The sequence below is a fragment of the Plasmodium cynomolgi genome, chromosome 11 (genome assembly GCF_000321355.1).
Source record: "Plasmodium cynomolgi strain B DNA, chromosome 11, whole genome shotgun sequence".
NCBI lineage: Eukaryota > Apicomplexa > Aconoidasida > Haemosporida > Plasmodiidae > Plasmodium > Plasmodium cynomolgi.
This window is the reverse complement of record NC_020404.1, coordinates 27,911-50,224: the sequence shown is the minus strand read 5'-3', so window position 1 is coordinate 50,224 and position 22,314 is coordinate 27,911. Positions and strand designations below refer to the sequence as shown.

Below are 22,314 nucleotides of genomic sequence, written 5' to 3'. Positions count from 1 at the left end.
TAAAAATTGTTTATATGTTTAGAACACTGCTCATTTGTGTACAGTTCAGTTATATCACTTTGCCTATTTTTCTAAGGCGTTCATATAATTTTATTATACAGTATTTATCTTGTTATAATAATTTTTTTTTTTTTTTTGTAACTATTCATCATTTCTATTTATTCCTTTTGTGCATCCCCCATAAGACACGACTTCTTTACATAGCTTAACTATCATACATATTATATGTATTATTTTATTATTTTTTTTTTTTTTTGCTCTCTTAGCACAGTTAGATCAACTCGAAAAACCTCCATATGTAACGTTGGAATTGCTTGCTTCTGCTGGGGATTGCAATCCTAATAGCACTCTAGTTATTTTTTCGTTTATCTCTTTCCGTTTTTTCCTTTTATTTCTGCTAAGATACAATCCTATGGGTGTATTCTATAAAACAGTAAGACACAGCTTGATAAAAATGAATGTTCCTAGTAATATATAATCATATAACATGAAATATATGTTTGGAACATAGGTATTTTATTTTACCTTCAAAAGTAAGGCTAAAGAGGATAACACCCCAGAGATTATTATAAGAATTAGCCAAAATAATTTATATCCAGATACTCTATTTGGGGGGGGTTTGGCTAGTTCGGCTGGTTTGGCTGGTTCTACCATTTGTACAAAGATCTTGTTTTCCTTGGGACCTAAATATTTATATAATGCATTCATATCATGTAATGTAATTGTTTCATGGGATGAATGATGAGTTGAGTAAAAATGATGTGTGCTATATGATTCAAATGTGGAGGAGTTTATTTATAGGACGTACTAGAACGGAATTCTGGCAGTGAAGAAAACAGTTGGTGTTCGTTATGGAACAAACCAACGGGTGGATCTTCTTCTAGTGTTAAATTTTCCCGGTATGGAAATTGTTCTTGAGGAGGTAATTGTTTTTGATGGGGTAATGTTCCTAGAAAAGTTTCAGGAATAGAAGCACCAGTTACCGTTAATTCTGGAAGTTCGTAATAATATTTGTATCCTGGTGATTCGGAATGAATACTATTACCAATATATTCATCAATGCTATCATCAACTACCTGTCCATCTAGAAATAATTTATATAATTCTGATTCTTCAGATTTATCATGACCACAAATATCATCTTTATTTTTAAATGTGTCAGCATTTGTCACATCACAATTTAGTGGAAACTGAATTTGCAGGGATTTTTTTTTATAAAAAGTTGTAATTTGTTCCTCTTTACCAAGAAAATATTCTTTCTTTTTACCTAACCATTCTAGATATGTTGAGCATTCTGATTTATAGGTTTCACTCGTACTGAACTCTTTTTGGGCATTATTATTATCTCTTAATAATTTTATTTTTTTATATGACCCTTCTTTTTTTCACAGAATTCTTCTATTTCACTTATTAATTTAATACGTTCTTCACCTTCAGGTGTAAGGGGTTGTGGACATCCACCAAATTTAGTAACCGTTTCTAAATATATTTTTACAACTTCATCAATATTAGGACTACTCCCATAATTGCGTCTGTAGCATTGGTTACAATCACTCTTATTTTTTATTAGATAACTATCTAATTCTTTGCACTTATTAATAAATTCATCTGCACTTTTCTTTTTATTTAGTTCATCTGCTATCTTGTCAATGTGACTTATAATACTGCTAATTAATTCATCACAACTTTCAAAATGTTGTCCATTGCATACTTTAGAACTTATGAACACTACTTCAGTCATTATCCATCAATTAACTGCTACTATATTTGGCTTTAATTTTTCTACGTATTAAGAAGTAAAACGAAAAAATATTTTGTTCATATATGCTGCAAATACATAACGATATCTTCTATGTGTTATTTTATTTTAGTTGGAGTTTTGAAATGATTCATATTTATAAATTGTTTTTAGAAAAATAGCTAGGTTCATTATGTGAAGAAACGATGAGATTATGTATCATGATGGATTAATAACATCGTATAATTGTAAAATTACCCCTCTTCAATAAATACCAACTTGCACAATAATAATAGTAATAAAAACAGTAGTGATATAAAATGTATCAGTAAAAAGGCGTTTTTAATTTTTTCCCATAAATAATTAAATTTTCCTACTTAAACTGGGTTTTTTAAAAAAAACAAGTTATATATAAATTAAAAATTGAACATACTTATTTTAGAATAACTGTTTGTATTGCGCGCTATTTATATGTCACATTGTAACGTAAGAAAAAAAAAAAAATTAAGTGCTTTGCATTATTCGATCATACAGTTATAAAATATTTATACAAAATCATATTTTTTTTATGATTAATTTTTTGGAAGATTTTGTGAAAGAATAATAATAACATCATTTATAGGACGAATTGGATAAGATGGAAGAAATCGTTAAAAGATTGAAACCTGTTTTGAAAACGCGAAAAGTAAGCATGCGTAGCCGTTGTGGAGCTGTATAATCTCGCCGTGAATTTATACTTTATGTAGAGAAACCGTTTAAGATTTCCAGTATAGGACAGCGAGACAATCGTTTTGATTCTTCCACTCATTCATTATATGATGATATGAAGAAAATATTTACAAACCATTCCCCTCGTGTTCGTAACATGTCTTCTGTTACGGAACTTATTTATGTAGAGCATATCACGCAGGGGAGAAATAAAGGAAAACACGAAAAAGCAAATAAATAAATTAATAAAAGAGAAATGTACTACATAATTTGTTCAGAGCGGATGATAATAAAGTTAAGTGTTCAAGCATCTCGCCAAATCTAGAAATCCATGAAACGAGTATTATTTATGCGCATTTACGAGTATTCTTAGCAAATTTCAAAATTATTATTTTGTTTTTATAGTTTATATATAAAAGGTCAAACATAGTAAATGTCAATGGAAATATAATTTTAATTGTAATTGTATTTTATTTTATTTTTTTTTTTGTTAATATTTTGGACTAGTTTAATGAGTTACTTTACTACACTTGATTTGTTACATTTTTAGTAAAATATTTTTACATTAATATTTTATCGGACATATTTTGCCTCAGAAGAGTAACTACCCTTTTGAATTTTTGTAGTGGACCTACGTTAAGAACAGCTTTTTTTCATTACAACCACATTATATTTTTTTATGAATATAAAATCGCTTTCTATATGTATAACACCGCAGCGGATAATTGTTGTGATAAGCAAATATAACACAAATTGGATGATTATATATAATAATTTGCAAATGTAAACAATAAATACTCACTGATATAGCGAATGTGTCACTATGTATGATTAATTCTGTGCTTATGAAAATGGTTTATACACGCCGGCGGGGAGGGGTTATTTTCTTATATACACACTAATAAAATTATATGGAAAAAAAAAAATTACTAGTTTATTACATAAATATAAGCGCAAATTGATATTTTGGCTCAGGAATATAGCGAAGAATAATTTTTTAGGATTTCTTTTCAAAAAAACACAAAAAAAAAATAAGGTAGATTAAGGCTGCTGTTTCATTTCAGAAAATTTGTTCTTACAAAAAAAAGCGCATATATTTTAATGCGAACATAAAGATACGAGATACCCCACAAAAAATGTTGTAGTTTTTTACTAGTGAGAGGTACTAATTTTATATGCAACATGTTTGTGAATACTCTGACAATTTTTTTTTGTTACTTTTTAAAATAATTCATAAAATAACACCCACTTAGATTCTTTTTATACGTTCATCTCGTAAGGTAAAAATCGAAAAGGAATTAAAAAATATATGTACCTTTTGTTCTTAATGGTTCCTTTTTATATTGTAATACATCTTAAGTATATCTAACTGGAAATTCAAAATGCATTTAAAATAAATACTAGTATACATTTCAGGTGCTGCACATATGTCGCAGAGTAAAAAACACAAAGAAATTGGTATAATATATAGGAAGTAGATCTTTCAAGGGGACTTATAAAAATTTCCTTTTGCAACTTGTTCCTTTTTTTTTTACAGCATTTTCGNTATAGATATATTTCAAATGCCAAAATATATAACTGAAATATAAATAAACGTATCCAATATGTAAAATATAAACATGGGTCCTCTATCAATTGATTTTTAGTTTTAATGAAAAATGAAGAATCTCCTTTAAATATATCCCCCCTCCCTATTAATATGCATAGATCTTAAACAGGTTATGTCGATTTGTTATTTTTCTACCGAAGGGGAGTTTTCCTTTTTTGTCATGTCATTATATGTATATACATAAATATATGTATATATATATATTTTTTTTTTTTCCTCTTTTGCGATGCTAAATTTACATATTTTTTATTTATGACAAATAACTCACTGTATATATTTTTTTAGGTGTGTTTTCGTTCTAAACAAAGACAATTCTCAAAACATATATTGTAACACATTGTGTTATAACATATGTACTGATGTGAATGTGCCAATGTCTTATTGCGCGTCTATTACGATGGAAAAAGCGCATAGCAAAATGGGTTATTTTTTTTTTTTTTCAAAAGAAACGGCTACACATTTGTTTTGGGCCAAATCGCATAGCGATGTGTTTATCGTTATCATCTACATGCATGTTGCATTTCACAAGGGAAACCATTTTTTGAGATTCTTTTACCCAAAACAGTGTTTTAAACCGTGTTGGCATTGCATGGGTAAATTTGAAGCAGATGTACGGTTTGTTGGCCGAATGAGGAAGTATATGTATGCATGTATACAGTTGTCCAATTTTATACCCCAGGAATATTTCTCGCAAATGTGTACACCATATATGTAAAGCGTAGCCAACATAATAATGTTGAAGTTCAGCTGAGGTCCATGCTTATAGCAACATAAATATGCCCAGTGGAATTTTTACTGTTCCCCTGTAATCTGCTGGTTGAACAAGCCCTTGCAACATCATGCATGCATGAGAATGAAGGACATGGTGATAAGGCAAAACGTAAAAGGTGAATTTAGTGAAACGATTAAACCGAATAAATTTGCGTGTTATGTTGGAATCTTTTATAAGGCTACAGAAAAAAAAAATGCTGTTTTTAAGTTGATCATTTTTGTAAGCATGTATAAAATTCCATTTTACAAAAAAGGGAATGAAAAAAAAAAATTAAAAAAGAAGGCCTTGAAAAAAATTAAAAAAGTAAGGGCGTGCACGGATTTGAACCATGGACCCGCTGATCTGCAGTCAGCTGCTCTACCGCTGAGCTACGCGCCCATTAAATTGCTTATTACAATTATTATTCATTATATGATGTAAAAATATAGCTAACAATAACATTTCGTGCGAAATTGTAAACAACAGTGACATTTTTATTTTTATTTTTGCATTGATCTTCAAACATGTGCGAGAAAAATTATGATTAAAAAATTAAAAATGCCTGCTTGGAAATATATGTTTTTTTTCATTTAAGGTGACTTTCTGCATGTATAAACTTTTTTGGTTGTCAATTTAAAAGGAGAAAATTTTAATATGAATAAAAATTCTGCATTAATTTTTTAATCATTTTTTTGTCCCTTCCTTATGCTTTTTCGTACTCACATGATGACATTTTTTTTGTAGATATGACTATGGAAAAAGAGCAAAGAACGTACATATATGTCTCCCTGTACCTGTTCACATGCATAACCATAATGATCATAATGCTGCTGCTGTTTAATGAAGTTTACAAGTACATCCATCAACTTATGTTTTAGTCGTACGGCCAAGTTAATTTTTTGTAAGCATCTGTGGTCTAGTGGTAGAATACTTCGTTGCCATCGAAGTGACCCGGGTTCGATTCCCGGCAGATGCATAGATAATGAGAAGAAAACGTTTTTTTTTGGAATTTTTTGCTTGACAAAAAAATGCTTATACATTTTTTAATTTTTTTCCTGCGTGATTCTATTTACTCTTTTTTTTTGGGGGGGTGCGGGTGAGATGTAATTACGTCATCGTAGTTCATTTATTGAGCGATATATGCAAAAGAATGTAGCAACGGTTTTTCTGTAAAGAAGCTTCTTTTTGTGGGGGAGGAGTAAGCTCATATCGTTGCGCGTTGAGCATGAAAAAAAAATATGCACAAAAGTATGCGTTGTGTAATGTTTGAGTTATATTCCCCTTTTAAGCTTAAAAATGTAGCTATGAAGGGAGTTTTTTCTTTTTATGTTAATTTTTTGAAATGGGATATTTTAACAGGGGGATGGGATGTACATGAATAAAATTTTAACCAGGCCATTTGACCATTTTGCGCAACTTTTTGTTTCATAAAAGGCTCACTATGAATAAGAATTGCAGAGCAATTTTTTTGGCAGATGTATGGTTGCAATTTTGTGTAAGTTCATTTCGTCAATTTTGAAAATGCGCAGTTATGAATGTATCTCTTTGTATGCAAAACTTTTTTTCGTTTCTTTTTCGTAAAAATAATATGACAAAATGGGGTTTACAATGTTAAGATAGCTTCATGAGTGGGAATAAATACCCCCAATTGAGAATATTTTTCATTTCATTTAGGGGCGAACATGTATGAAGGGGAGTAGCATTTTAACACGGTTATTATATGCTTATGGGGATGTCCTTAAACGGTGATATCGCCATGTGGTTATTGAAATCGGTTAAGTTGTATGCATGCTATTTTTCCCCGTCTGCTTTGTTTTAGTATATCCATTATGCTAAAGGGGTGCATCGCATTTCTGAGTAATAGGCATTCACACTTTGTCGCATAGTGTGGAGATATAATTATATACATAAGTTAGTGCCACTGAAATTTGCTGCTAGATTGTACTCAATTTAAAAGGAGGCATAATTGCAAACGGATCTTAGTGAGTGTATCATAAGCAGCACCTTCGACTTTATTTTTGTGCTTCTTCACAGAGTGGTAGTTTTTTTTCGTCCCATGATAGGTGTACTACGTGTTTGAAGCAGAACTGTGACACTGCAAAAGTAACCATTTAGGTTAGCGGAAAGGGCAGAATGGGTGCAACCGTTATGAGGTATATTCTGCTGGTAAATGTTACAAATATGTTCGTGATATACATATGCATATTGATCGCCGAATAAGGACGTGGCAAATTTTGTTCGTCACAATTTTGTACATGGTAAAAAACTAACAGGAGGGGAGAGAACCCCCAATGCACATAAGCTACGTTTCACCTTAAAACAGATATAATTCAAGAGCTACAAAACAAAAATATTCCTCCGAGCAGGGTAATGGTAACATGTCTAATGGTTTTTTTTTCCTTTTTTATTACATCCTTTCGAGCCAATTGCACCGTGAAATAGTTCACATAAATATAGCGTATTTCTGTGCAGAGCGGTTCTAATGACAGAAATTAAAAGGACTGCATAGCAGGGATAAAGGCTGCAATTATTCTGCCTGAATATGCTATAAAAAGGCAAAACAAAGGCACATCGAAAGATCAGAACATCGCATTTATGTGAAATGTCCCGAATGTAAAAATTAAAGGAAGTTCAAATTTTTAAAAAACAGGTTAAACACAATTCTGCTCAACATTTGGGCGGGGGATTAGTAAGATAAGTGGACATGTGACATATTGTTTGGAAGAGCTAGGGTTCCTTTGTGAAAAATGCGAATTTAAAAAGTAGGAATTTTTCGAAAGCGCCATAATGTAAGCGATATATTACAGGAATTTAGTACACTTTATGAATGAGGAGAGAGGTAACTTCATGTGGGAAAAATTTAAAACAAAATGAGGTTCATAAAAAAAAAAAATTCCACAACGCCCTGCTAAAGGTTGAAGCTCTTAACTGTACGCGTTTATGCAAAAATTAAGGAATAGCACAAAATGGGAATTTTTAAAAAGGGTTAAAAAGTTGACAACTTATTTAAATGTATAAAAGGGGCACACAACTCAGAAGCAGAACAGAACAAATAGGGCATAACAGAACAGAACAGAGCGATAGGACAAGGGAATAGTGGTGTCGTCGTGTTAGCATATTTTTTGAAAGCTGCGAAATGGTTTTGGATAGTCCAATTCTACGACGCCTATTGGTGGTGTACAAATAAACTGTGCACATCGCAGACGTGAATTACAACCGGTAAAGAACAGGTCATTTCATATGAACTCCAAAAAAATGAAAGAATCTTTTTACTTATTTGAAATTTACGTTTAAGCCGAATAACTGGCCAAAAGTGGAACACTATCAGGTATACGACAAAGAAACACACATGAATAGGAACCACCTACCGAGTTTATAATAAATGCCCATATTTTGAAATCTCAAAATGTTACATAGCTAATTTATGCGTAATATAATACGTACCAGATGAAAAAAGGTAAAGCAAAAAAAAGAAAAAAAAAAAAAAAAGGTGCCAAAATGGGATATACAACCAATGGGGAAAGGACTTATAAATAAACCTTCATTATGATGATAGCACAATGATAGGGAAGATTTAAAAAAAATTAAAAACGCGAAAAAATGCAAACTTCAATTGACGGAAGTATTGAAACATAAATATGAGTGGCTACACCCAAACAACAAATATTTCTATCAGTAAGTCTCGTCGCAGAATTATCGCTTGATTAACGTTTCCTCAAATGGCGTTTCGTCTCCTCAACAGTTACTATTCTTTATATATGTAAAAATTTACAGATAACAACAACAACAAAAAAAACCTTATATGTATCTAATGCGCATATGAAACCATTGCTAATGTGAGAGACGGCAAAATGATACAGATGCTGGGGTTGAATGATCGATTAGTTGATCTAAAATAACTCCGGTTATTGGAATAATTTATCATTTTTTTTACTCTTTTAATTTCTCGTAACTGCGAAAACAGCATTAATAAATATGATGGCAAATGAGGAACGGTATAAATAATATAATAGTATAATATGGGACAACCCCCCTTTTAAACATTATTTTATTTTTCATTGCGCAGTTTCTTCATATTGGTAAAGAGATAATATTACCCCCTATTAATAAGTAAAAAAAAGGGTAAAAAAACTAGTAAAAAAAAGAGTAAAAAAGGAGTAAAAAAAAGAGTAAAAACAAAATATTTTAGAAAAAATTGCTTCTTCTAAGAAGCGTATTTGTATGGGTTGCGCTGCAAAGAAACTAGAAAAACGAAGAACAAGTTTATCTAACTGGGGGTTTTCTTGTTGATATTTAAAAAAACTGGTAAACGCGACATACAAAAAAGAAAGAAAAATATGAGTTCATTTTAGAAGGCAAACGAAAGGGGGGAAGCATAATATACATACATAAATAAAATATTGTCATGTATTATTTATGTATTTTTTTTGCGAGAGATGCATTTTTTGAAGACTACTCCTAATGACGAGAAAAATACATGCTTTTTTTTTTTTTTTTTTCTTTCCTGCAGGATTTGTTTTATTTCATAGAATTAAAGAACGGTTATAGTTAAAACGGGCCATTATTTTGTTATTATGTAGGAGCAAGGAATAAATAAGCATAAGCCCATCCTTACGGTAATTACTGCATGANCGTAAAAGGAGAGAGGATTTGTATCCCCTTAATCTTTTTTTTTTAAGAAAATTGCTATTTTGTGAATTTTTAACTGCGTGCTTAAATTGATCGCCTGAGCGACTTGTTTAAATTTAATTTAACGAATGGAGTAGTTTTGTCGAATTATTTTTTAAAAAACCCCGAGATGGAAAAATACGGGAGAGGGCATAAAAAAATACAAAGTATAAAAATAACATCATTGCATGAGATAGTTTTATATCATTTTTAAGGTCGCACTAATTTATTTTTATTTATTAAAAATGAATGTATTTCTAATATTCTAGTATAGCATTCATTTTTTTAAGGCGATTCCTCCTTTTTTTCTTTCTTTCTATCTTAAAACGTTTTGTTTGCATGAATATTTTGCTTTTTGTATGCACTCCCCATATTTTGTTTCCCTCCTCTTATTAATTAAAATTGAAAAGATTTAAAATTAATTAATTTCATTTTACAAAAGGGTAAAATCAAAACAACATTTTTATTTATTAAAAAAAATGTATTTTTTTTAACAATTTTTATAAAAGCACAATTTAATGAATTAAAAAAATAAATTGACAAAAATTAATAAAAGTTATTTATTTAAATTTCTTTTAAATATGTTTAGGAAAAAAATACATTTTCTAAAATATTATTTTTAATAAAATACATTTGCATTTATAAAACCGTTACGACATAAATTAAAATAACGTCATATTTTATGTTTTAATTTTTTATTTAATTAAAATTATTCTGAAACCTAACGTTGTGAAAAAAACAATTTTGAAAATAAAAAATAAAATAATTCCAAAAATTAAAGATTTGTTATAAATAAAAATAAATAAAATAAAATACTCTTTATTGCTATTTATTTTGTTGATAATGCTGCTAATTAAACTTAGAATTAAAAATTGATCTATTCGAAAAATAATTAATTGTTTAACATTTAAATTTTTTAAAAAAAAGACATAATCCCTTTTTATTCTTCATTAAAAAAAATTAAACCTCAATTATTGTATTATTGAAAATACCAATCAATATACCACAGGAAAAACTTTTAGATACATTATCTGTATAGCTAAAAATTATTCTGCTATATTTTCTACCATTTTTATAAGCTTAAACTATTATTATTTATTTTACCTATTAATTCAAAATGGATGATAGTTTCGGTAGTAAATTGGATGTAACTTTGGACGAGAAAACTAAAAATGTGGATGATGTTATCCCAGTACCCGAAGATGATGCATCATCTATGCAGAGCTCAATCCCATCCCTCATTAAGGATGCAGATAGCTATGTGAGAGGATTATTCAGTGGCATTATGAACCCCTCTAGTGATGATGATTCTAGTGTAGCTGATGGAAAGAAAGAAAAGAAAGAAGACGAAGAAGAGGAAGAAGAAAAACCATTATTAGTTTCAATGAAAGATGCCTTTACGAGCCTTTTTGACAAAAGAGGTGTAGCTATTTTGTTATTACTATTTCTCGTTGGATGCGTAGTCTACATGCACAAACATGGATACTTGGCCAATTTTGTAAGTTTTTTTTGCGCATTTTGTGAAACAACATTTTTTTATTTCTTTATGCGTTCTTTTGAAAAAAGAGCTCTTTTTGTGCTTTCGCAGAAAAAGATAAAGGGTCACACTCATTTTAGCATGTGGAAGCCCACTCGATGTCACGCGCCTTTGAAAACCTAATATCCTGTTTTTACCTTCACTATATAAATTACTCCTCTACTTTCCTTTTCTTACAGGCAAGAGCGCTTCCAATTTCTTTCTTAACTGGAGAAGGCCACGACCACCATCACCACGCACATGCTGGATGCACTTGCAAAAACAAAGGCGCAAAACCAGTTAACAATAGTGCCCCAGCTGGAGAATGCCCATGCCAAAGAGCTAAAAGATTAGCCGAAGCACAAGCAGCAGGAGAACACCACCACCACCACCACCATGACCATTCTCATTAAATGAATTTTAGAAGATCATTTATAGAGTTAGAAGAAAAAGCAGAGAAAGAAGAGAGAGTGGAAGAATATGGTACAGCAAAAAAATGAACAAGCTATCGATTTCGTAGCATCACAGCGAGATTGACGAAGAAAAAAACCTTGGGGATTGAAGATGTAAGAAAAATCCAAATAATCAGATATGCCCACAGTGTCTGTTTTGAAAATTTACCCTTTAGAAATGTGTTGCATTTAGAGCTGATGTAAGTATGTATCATTCATCATATGTATGTGTAAAATGGGCCATTTTCTGATGCCCACCAAGTTTTGAACCTTCATATAAGATTTTTTCCCCCACTCTCTGTCGTCCATTACGTGCGGCAGAGTAAGTGCATGTTTTCTACGTATTACTACTATAATGATATAACTGGAAAATACGCGAGACGGGTAACGGCCGGTCCCCCTTCGAAAGATTTTTTTACGCAAACCTGTTTCATTAAAAAATATATTACATACATACAAACATACACGTTTCATGAGGAGTGCAAACCACGTTGATGCTTTGGTGCAAATGAATGTGCATTGCTACATTATATATATATACATGTATAAAAAAAAAATGAACATTTTTCCTTTTAATTCAACTTAACGAATAATTATGAATTGAAAAAAAAAATTCGGTGAAATGTTTATTCAGCCCTGAAAATGATATGTACGCTGTTTTGTTATTTTAGATTTATCCCCTTTTTTTTTTACTATTTTTTTGAGATATGTTGAAATAATTATAAAATAAAATTATACAACGACGAACTTTTTTAACAGGGCTATATTACTTAACAAATGATTTGTTATGAAATTACTACGACCATAAAATATAAAAAGCTTTTAAAATGAGAAATGAAAAAGGGATAAACAATTTTGATTTAAGGATAGTAGTACATGCACAGTCGTGCGCAAAAAGAATTGTAAATAAAAAATTGTCTTTTTTTTTTTTTGCAACTTTGTTAAAATGAGGAAAAGCAAAAATTTTCATTATAATATGGAACAGCAAAATATAATATGTCTGTTCCCTTTGGTTCATTTTCCGCATAAGCTGTAAATTCTTCGAATAAAAATTAGGGGGAAATATATAAGTCATGAGAAGCTTGGCATGATAAAGTAAGAGGTGGGGGAGGGGCGGAGAGCTTATACTCTTGTGGCAATAAAATGGTACTTTTTTTTTTTCTATGTCATAATGGGTAGAAATGATCGCGAAATTTCATTCTGCATGGAAAAGCAAAATGACCCCTTTAGATTAAGATTCGAATTCGTTAATAGTTACATGTATGAGTATTTACAGAGATACAGCGAGACGAACGTGGATACAGATAACTGTGTGCGTTTTCAAGTTTTTCCCATTCTATATAAATACCATGCAGTGGTACATTCTTCTTTCATAGTTGTAAATATAAATGAGGAAAACATAACCAAGGTAGCTATATTTTAATAGTTTTTTTTCGTCCTTCATTTTGCATGCCCCTGAGTGGATTAACCTTAGAAATAGTGTATGCTTACAACAACACAGCGTAGAAATGTTGATATAACTTTAAAAAATTTTATTTACTCTTTCGTATGTTTCTGCCTGTGTTGTTATTATTACACAACACCGCTGTTCTATAGGTAGTATTTACGGCATGAGAACATAAATTTTATCCCACTTTTAGGGACTGCAAATTGAAGTAGTAGCTGTATAAAAAACGTAATTTCTAATGATACACATATAATTGTACCAATTTATGTGTCCCCTTTCTCACTATAACAGTCAGGGGGGGGGTAAAATTCAAAGGGGTGAAAATTCATTAAATCAACTATGTTTTCTATTTTGAATATGTATGCAGGGGAAAAGTTCATATCGTCTATTGAAAATAATATTATTAAAAAGGAATGGCAAATGTAGAAATGGCTAATAAAAGGTGTAAAGGTAATTGCGATGTATGAATATTCCCATACTGCTCGAAAAAATTGAGGGTTCAGGGTTTTCACAAAAAAAATAAATAATAAAAGGAAAGGAAAGGAAGGGAAAAAGAAATGGAGAAGGAGAAAAAGAATGTTATATGAATTTCATGTTTTTATAAGTAATCTATAAAAACATAAGCCACAGTAGCATGCACAAATTATAGCGTGTGCAAAAATCATATTATATTTAAAAAAAAAAAAAAAATGAATCATATATATATAAACAAATTGTGAAAGATAAGTCACATTTTGTATATTGACAAATAAAAGAAACTCACTTCGGATGAAAGTACTATCTTATGTACAAGGGGAAAACTACATGTAGGGGTAAATTAAGTAATAAGATTTAAGATACTTCTCATACCATTGAAATTTTAATCATATTAACGAATAGTTAAGAAAAAAGGACATATATATAACAAAAAAAAAAAATAATAAAATAATTAAAAAATAGAGACGTTCTTTAATTTTTTTTTTTTTCTCGCTGAACACTCATCTTTTACGTGTTTCATCTTATCTTACTAATCGCTTTAGCATATTTTAAAATTCACACTAAAAAAATAAAATATAATATTCACATTTTTAATTCATTTGATAATTGTTCATTTGGATCTGAATACGGCAACTGTGCTCATTGCTTCGTTTCATTTTAGCGAATTTATTCATTTGATGTAAACGTTGCTTGGTTTTACATTTTTGTTACAATTTTTATTTGTCGAGTTGGTTCTTCACATTTTTGGCATCTTCATTCATCGTTTGCTCACCCTGGACGGCTTTTTTGTGTTTATCCGAAACCACCTTATGCCACAGTTCCTTAACACATTTGAGGAAAATTTCAAGGTCTTCTTCAGACATTTGGAACCAGTTGTTAATTATTTTTTCTTTTTTTGTTACTGGATTATTTATGTCTTGAAGAACTTTATTAATTATACGATGTACGTTTTGTATGTAATGTTTTTCCCATATCATGGTCCACATAAAATTCCTCCATCTGTCATCCATTTTAATTGTTTCCTTATAGAAATGATCTTTCATATTTTGAACCACTTTTTTCCATATTTTAAACGATTTTGCACTTAGATCATTTAGATCATTTATATTAGTATACACTTTCAAGTATGGTGAATCATCTCTTCGGAGTTTATTATCGTTTTCATCTTTAAATGTGAAAAAGCCTTCTTCTGCATTAAACGTTTCATTCTTTGCTAAGATCCTTCCATTTGGTAGAGTTAATTCACTTTGGAATGCGTCGGCGTCGCTATCATATTTATTACCGTTGCTGTAAATTAAAACGGGAGAGTTGTGTAACACAATTGTGTAATGATTATATGTCTTTAACTCTTTATTAATTAAAAGGTGAAGTAGCAATTCAGGGACTAAGCATCTACATGCAGGTTTACGTAAACACATGTACGAAGATATGAGTATAATTAAAAAAAAAATTGTGCGTCACATACCAGATGAAAGAATGACAATTGAGGAATAAAAAGGACAGGAGCACAATGCTTACAAAAGTGGTAACTTTAACTACCCTTACATTTTTGCAATTAAAATTTACAATTGAATGTAACGTTAAAATGAATGGCGACTTTTTTTTCTTGCACCATGTGTTTTATTTTTCGAGTTTGTATTAATGTTTATCATTTTATAACCAGTCATATCAGATTTTTTTTTTCTATTTTTTTTTAAAATATATACAAGGCACATAAAAATGCATTTACCATTAGGTTGGAGTTCAGGTGGTGGTGGTTATTCTCTTAATTAAATGCATGAAAGAAATGTGCTTTTCGATTATGCACAAATAAATAGGGGTATTTCACCAAGTACATGTGGATTTATCTCCTCTACGTAAGAAAAGTACAACATAGAATTTATAAATATGGTACAAATAAATGGTTGCAATTAATAAATAAGGTACCCTTTTTTTATCTTAAAAATTGCTATTAAAAAGGAAATAAATACATTCTGTCATATAATTAAAATGCAAAAAAAAAAAAAATGGGTTATTAAAATTTAGAATTAAGAATGCTAATCGTGGGGAAACAAATGAGAATACAAAAGAGGGGAATGAAAAGCAGGAATACTACTTATGAACATGTGCATTATTAAATTGTTTGGTCGAACATTTAAGCTCAAGTATAGTTATATTAACTCACCTTTATTTATTTGTAAAAATGAGCTTATATCTTATGTATACATGCAATATTATATATACATTTTAACAAGTGATAAATTAATTTAGATGTATGAAGCGTATTTTACAAAATATCACATTGTGTATAAGTTTGAACTAGCTTTACAATTTTTTACTTCTTTTTCGTTATGTTTTTTCAAAATTGATAATTAAAATACATTACAAAAAATTTTAAAAGTTAAAAGATATATGTTGTTGGGTCACAAAATAGCATTCTTCTGTTTGGAAAATATGTATTTATAAAATGATCACATTTTGCTACAAGGAGGAGATGTATGCATATATATGAAGGGGATGCATTACTAAGGAATATGTATTATCTATCACTTTTTAATTTCAAATTGTAAGAAAAAAAAAAAAAAAGCATAATGTGAGGGAAATTTTAAACAGATGCGAATTTTGTTTTTTTTATTGCCATTGAAAACTATGTGGAAATTATTTTCCCTTATCCTTATGTATATAAATTGAAAAAAAATGTGATGACATTGCTGCAGTTCTTAATAAAGAAATTTTCCATTACATCGTGTTAAACTGCTTTACGGGATGGGGGAGGCATAATAAACTCATTTTGGTCCTTCAAAGTTGCCATAAACAGTTATACCATATTATCCATTTTTAGGGAAATTAATTTCACGCTGCGCGCCGTGTTTTTTCCCAATGGTTCCACATTTTTTTTTCGATATTTTCAATCGTTGCATATAGTCGAATTTTTTTGCATTAAATGTTTTACAATTTTCAATTTTGTTTTTGCTACTTAAATAAGGCGAAAAGGGGAACTGTGCTTTAAAGGCCTTTGAAGCATTTTAAAAAATATTACGCCGCACAATTTTATTTTTAAAATGGGAGATAAATTATTCTCAGGACAAATTGTGGAATATGTAAAAAAGAGCGAGGTTTGTTAGCTTTGCTTTTTAGCTCTTACTAATTTATGTTGTACCTCTCGAAGTTACATTTGTGAAGGGAATTTTTTTATATGAAAAGGTTAAAAATAATATCAGTTTTATGCAAAATATTGGGGCACTTTTTTATGTTACACTATGTGGGCGTATTAACGTTTTTTTATGTTTTATTTGTTTTTTTTTTTTTTGCGAATAGTTCAACGTAGTTGAATATTTTTATTTAGAGCAAAGAAGAAAAAAAAAAAAAATCCACATATTGTGTGTATATATTATAAAACAGTGTTAAGTGTGGGCTCCATAAAAGTTATAATAAAACATGGTGGTGTCATTTAAAAGGAACCATAGAGATGTTCTTCTGGACACTTGTGTTCATATATTTAGTGCTGGCATAAAAGAAATTAGCTTGAAAAAGTTCACAAATTATGTTTTTAAAGTAAACAAACAGTGTAATATATTTTTTGATAACACATAACGTATTACATGTTAATGAAGCGAAATTTATTACGTGTAAAATTTTGCTTTGGGACGAAGCATTCGTTGTTTATTGTTAGTGTAGGTGCAAACAGCATTTTCTATATTATTTTTTATGTAAGCACATGTGAAGAGATACTGCCAAAGGGGGGTCTACAAAAGGGCCTTCACAAAAATGAGCCTTTTGAAGTGCATTTTTTTGAAACCTTTTGCTTTCATGAGAGATACACAGTTTTTCTTTCCTTCTAATAATGAAGAGTGCGATGAATAAATATAGTAAATAAAATATGAATAGTCCGTTAATACACAATACACTGTTTGCGCTATTCACATATGTATCATCGAGTTGTATTGCAGGAGTTGGTGGCACTATTTTCCATGGCTAGATTTTGCGTTCCGTATAAAAGAAAAAGCGCTCGCTAATATATGTGATGTGTTATATTCATAGTTTATATAACCATTATCTCGATTATCAATTTTTGAGGCATTCCATTAGTAAATTCTTTGGTAAAGCTAATAGGTCATATCTATATTTTCTGCGCGATTCTACACATAATGTTATATACATTACGATATGTTTGTTACAAAGCGAAAGGTGTTTAAACCGTTTTCAGTTGTATTATGTGTAGGTATGCATATAAAAATACATAGGCATGTAGACGCCGAACAGACAGATCACCTTATCGTAGTGACGTGGTGAATGCTGTGTTCCTCTGCTTCGTTTGAAATGTTTTATTTATAGTAGATTAATCTGCTTTTACTTAAAAAAAGGCGATGAACAAGTGAATATTGCGCTTTGACCTTTCCTTTTTTTGTTTCACCAAGACTGCAATTTTTTTATTATATTTTTGGCTTAGAACATATGGTACTATATCTTTGAAAACGAAATGGCCGAAGTGGCATAATGTAGTTACTACTGAAGTATGCAAGTGTAGTATTTGTGATTCATGCTAGGGTTCATATGAAGTGCGAATGTATATATTACCTAAACGTAGAGAAAAAATGATCCACCTTTAAATCGGCCCCCCTTGTTTGTGATTACCTTTGAACAATGCTTGTCTTAGCTTATCATTTAAAGATTTAAAATAAAAAATGACTACATCCTGATAGTAGGTGCAATCGCAGAGCTTATTTCAAAAAGGAATGGAAAAGCTGGCAACACCAGGTGTGGAATTAGTAACGAAACGTTCCGCAGCACAGGGCAAAAAATGTACGCGCATATTTTTTTTTTTTACAAATATGTATTTGTTTATTAATTTTTGAATTTTTATTTTCTAGTAAGCCATAATGCATATAGCAGAAACGATTAAGAATAATTTAAAAAATTTATATTAACATTTTTGTAGCAGTGCATATTTTCACTACAAAGTTGGAATTCCATCATTAGGGAGACGCAGACATGTACACACAGGTTATGTGTTGAAGAGGTCATTTTTATCAGTATTTCCTTAGCAAATCATGAAGCAGCAAAGCGATTACAGTTATGCAATACTTTTGAAAAGCAGATATTATTAGCAGGAAATGAGGGCAATTCATATTAAAGCTGAAAAATGGGGACTATAATAAAAACATAACAGATTGTGTGGAAGACCTAAATAAGGTGAAGAAGGCACTCGTAAGAAATGTGCAACAGCCAGTGTAGTAAAAGATAAACCTAGGGGTGAAAAACATAAAGGGGCGTTTTATCTAATACCGGAGTTTCCCCCAACAGCTGCACAAAAATCATTCGTAATACGTTCACAATTGTATAGGGCATAGGGCATGCTAAACATACAGGGTTGAAAAAAAAAAAACGAAACAAATAAAACTGGAAATGGCAATATATTAAACAATAAATCGTGAAATATTTAATTGTATATGAGGAAAAAAAAAAATTATCTGTCGACATGGTAAATGAATTATGCGAAAAGAGAATATAAACAAAAATCACTTGGAAAATAAATGAACATAGAAGAAAATGGAAAATGTTTAAAAGTAATGCTGGTATCACAGAAGGGGAAATATCATTCATCAATTTAGATAATGTGTGCTATTGATGCGTGCGGTTGGTGTCGCATTATCCCCCTGCCCTCGCACGTCTGTAGCATTTTCTTATAACATCCTAACATTACTCTATCGTTTTATCAATGTATACTCATATAAATATATAAAAATAAGCAAAAAACTAAAACACATCAAAAATTTTACGTAATGAATTGCGTAATATGACGTCAAACCGTAGTGTCTCTCATATTCCCAAATATTGATGTATTACCTGAATTACACATATATAACGCATGTGTAGACAGATAAACATGCGCAATATTGTTACTTCCTTTCGGTTAATCGCGCAAAAAATTCACCCTTTTTTCACAAGCTAAAAAGTGGGCCAAGGTAGAGCGGCAACACATGTTTGCACAGTCGCAAAAGTAGTATGTATATATTTTTCCGTTACTATAACATTTCTAGCAATAGAAAAAAAATTAAAAATTGACAAATTGTTCCCTATTAATAGTTTGCGCATTCATTGGTACATTCAATGAGTACCTTGTGAGGCAACGCTTATTCTCCTTTTGGAGTATGAAAAAAAACATATTTATAATTATTTTTTAGTGAGTTCGCGAACAAATTTTGAAATAATTTTCCTTCTTCAAAATTTCACTAATCGTTTGGCATATTAAATATTTTAAAAATTTACTTATTCGAGTTTTATAGCTACATAGAGAGCCACGGAAAATTGGAATTGTGGTAAAGCAGCTATTCTTGCGTATATAGAAAATAAGAAGTGTGCAAAAAAATGCTAATTAAAATAAAAAACATGTATGAAAAACATTTTAAAACATAGAGGGGTTCCATTCATATTTCAGGTAATAGACAAAAATTTTCTTCTTTAACTTCTGATCTGTGTCAGTTTGCACCGTTTGAAAATTTTCACATTTGTGCTTGACTGTTCTGCATTCTCCGCTTATTTTATTTTTTTCTTTTTTTGATAAATATTTGATTGAAATGCGATAAAAATGAATAATTTACATAAACACCAGTATTAAATCTTCTCGAAATTTTCTGGATTTCATAAAAAAAATTGTTGTACAGATTAACATTAAAAAATATATGTAACTTTTGATTTAACTTTATATTTATGTACTAATAAATCGATATTTCTTAGGAGAAAAAATTTAAAAATATCTTCAGAAGAAAAGTTACCCGAAAATATTTATATATTAAGAAAAAATCTGTATTAATACATTGAAAAGTGCGTAATTGTATAGGATACATAGAATAGGCCATAAAGATTGTATCCTTTTTAATAAACAATAAATGAGTAATTAACTATAAGCAAGTTATACTCTTAAGTTTAATGATTTAGGTGTCTTCCCTTTTTTCATAATATTATGACATTCTGCTTTACTAATTTCGGTTATGATAATGCCCATTTTTTTAATCATACTTTTCATTTTGATAAATACAATACACCCCTTTTTGTATTATTTCTCTTCCATTATACAGAAACGAACTTAAGAAATCTAACGCTTACCCTGCCAATAATGTAAAAAAAAGTACAGCAATAATTATTGGTAACGCGAGTAAAACAAGTGATATTAATCCTCTAGCATAAATTGGTAACCCCATAAACGTCGTTACCATTGGGGTTATATATCTCGTCCTGAATCCCATGAAGCCGGTATATGGTGAACAGGGCATAGTAGTATGGGCTAAGGCACTGTGAATAGTATCATCAATTACTGCCTGTACCATCGGGTACCCTGGTTCACATATAGGTGGTGCAATATGGTGTGCATGGGAATTAACAATCTGAGTTGTGCAAGGAGGAGTTATGGGGGAATATGGTAAGTTATTAACACAGCTGGTATTCGTCGTACGTACAGTTGTTGTACAAGCAGTATTGGGAATTATGCCGGTGTGATGATGTGTTCTATTCAATCTGCTGCTACATCGGTCAAATGGGAAATCGTATGATGGATCACGTTTATATTTATTAATGGAAAAGGGATCTCTTGATCCACAACTTTCCACAACGGTTTCGGTAACGTGGTTGTGAGCGCCATGAGTGTGAAGGCCATGACTATGAATGCCATGACTATGAATACCATGACTATGAATGCCATGTCCATGGTTATGAGTGTGAAGAAGAGATAATTGTCTGCTCGTTATAAAGTCGTTCCTGGTTTTCTCATTTTGTTGACAGTTTCTAGGGTTATAATGCATGCCCTAAAAAGAAGAAAAAAAGCAAGTATGCATTTTTGTACAAAATGGGGTATTCACTTTTGCCTCTTAGTAATGCAAAAATGATAGTTACATAAGAGGAAATTTGAAAAAAAAGGAGATAAAAAGAAAGGGCCTTTTTTCATTTTGCATTATTTAACATGCATATTATTGTCTTACATTATTAAAATTTTGTAACACAGAAATGAAAGAAATAAATAGAAAAAGTTCGACGCAAAGGAGCATTATTTTCGTCCTATTACTAGCCGTATATTTCTTCATGTTGTCTGAATTTTTGGTAATTAAGTTTCCGCTTTTGCTTTTAAATTTCAATTGTTTTTCAGCAATACCAATTGTTTTAAACTTTTTACTCATCAAATTGAAAGTAACTAAAATGAAAATAAACTAGTGCTAAATTTATTTATATAAATAAAAATGATATTAAATTTTTACTCGTACTCGGAAAAGAAGAAATACTCTTAATAATATCTCACTGGAATTATTTGCTTAAAACAAATCATAGAAACTTTATGTTTAGGGTTATAAATTTGTTATACAATGATACAAGCCGAAGTAAAAATAAATGGAAAAATGAAAAAATGAAAAAGCGCTTTTACTATTTTATAATATTTTTCTAAAAAAAAAAAATTATAAAGAATTTTCGTCAAGTTATTACTGGGGAAAAAGGATACGGAATTTTTTTTAAGTGTATGCAACAAAAGAAAAGGCTGGAAAAGTATGAACAACAAGAGCAATCTAAGGGGGGAGACACACAATTTTGAGTTATGTAATATCGCTTAATTATGGGTAAATACAAAAGGGTGCTTTAAGGAATTATATATAGTAATTATTGTGGGGGTTCTAATTTGGCCAAAATAATTTAAAACGGTTTATGCGCTTGCTCATTTTATGTATATATTAAAATATGTTTATAACCCTGGATCATATAAAAAATGTGCATTCTGCATTGTAGTTAATGCTAATAAAACAAAAAAAATGTGCGAAAAGGATTAGCCAAAGTGTTATTTAGGGAATGATATATTATACAGAATTCTATTAAATTATTTTTTAGGCTAAAATTATTTAATAATCATGTTTGAATTATCCGTGAGTGAACATTATCTTACCCTACCATACCCAGTTGGAATTTTATCATAAAAAATATTCATAATT

At 30.2% G+C, this 22,314-nt stretch overlaps 3 protein-coding genes and 2 non-coding genes across 5 annotated transcripts; 2 read left to right on the top strand and 3 right to left on the bottom strand.

The window, feature by feature from the left end:
* Nucleotides 1–5,133: 5,133 nt before the first annotated feature.
* On the bottom strand, nucleotides 5,134–5,205 carry PCYB_111073. Its single transcript has one exon. It is a non-coding gene; the product is annotated as a tRNA-Cys (tRNA).
* Nucleotides 5,206–5,711: 506 nt separating this feature from the next.
* PCYB_111072 lies at nucleotides 5,712–5,782 on the top strand. Its single transcript has one exon. It is a non-coding gene; the product is annotated as a tRNA-Gly (tRNA).
* A 4,809-nt stretch (nucleotides 5,783–10,591) lies between these two features.
* On the top strand, nucleotides 10,592–11,344 carry PCYB_111070 (hypothetical protein; the record flags this gene model as incomplete). Its single annotated transcript, XM_004222985.1, has 2 exons — nucleotides 10,592–10,972; nucleotides 11,225–11,344. The coding sequence occupies 2 exons, from the start codon at nucleotides 10,592–10,594 to the stop codon at nucleotides 11,342–11,344; spliced, it is 501 nt and encodes a 166-aa protein (XP_004223033.1).
* Nucleotides 11,345–14,082: 2,738 nt separating this feature from the next.
* On the bottom strand, nucleotides 14,083–14,784 carry PCYB_111060 (hypothetical protein; the record flags this gene model as incomplete). The annotated part of the gene is made up of 2 exons (XM_004222984.1): nucleotides 14,083–14,714; nucleotides 14,775–14,784. The coding sequence occupies 2 exons, from the start codon at nucleotides 14,782–14,784 to the stop codon at nucleotides 14,083–14,085; spliced, it is 642 nt and encodes a 213-aa protein (XP_004223032.1).
* A 5,664-nt stretch (nucleotides 14,785–20,448) lies between these two features.
* Nucleotides 20,449–21,716, bottom strand: PCYB_111050 (hypothetical protein; the record flags this gene model as incomplete). The annotated part of the gene is made up of 2 exons (XM_004222983.1): nucleotides 21,322–21,716; nucleotides 20,449–21,147 (listed from the first exon to the last, which is right to left on the bottom strand). Exons 1-2 carry the CDS (start codon nucleotides 21,514–21,516, stop codon nucleotides 20,449–20,451), a joined length of 894 nt encoding a protein of 297 aa, XP_004223031.1. The 5' UTR covers nucleotides 21,517–21,716.
* Between the last annotated feature and the right edge of the window lie 598 nt (nucleotides 21,717–22,314).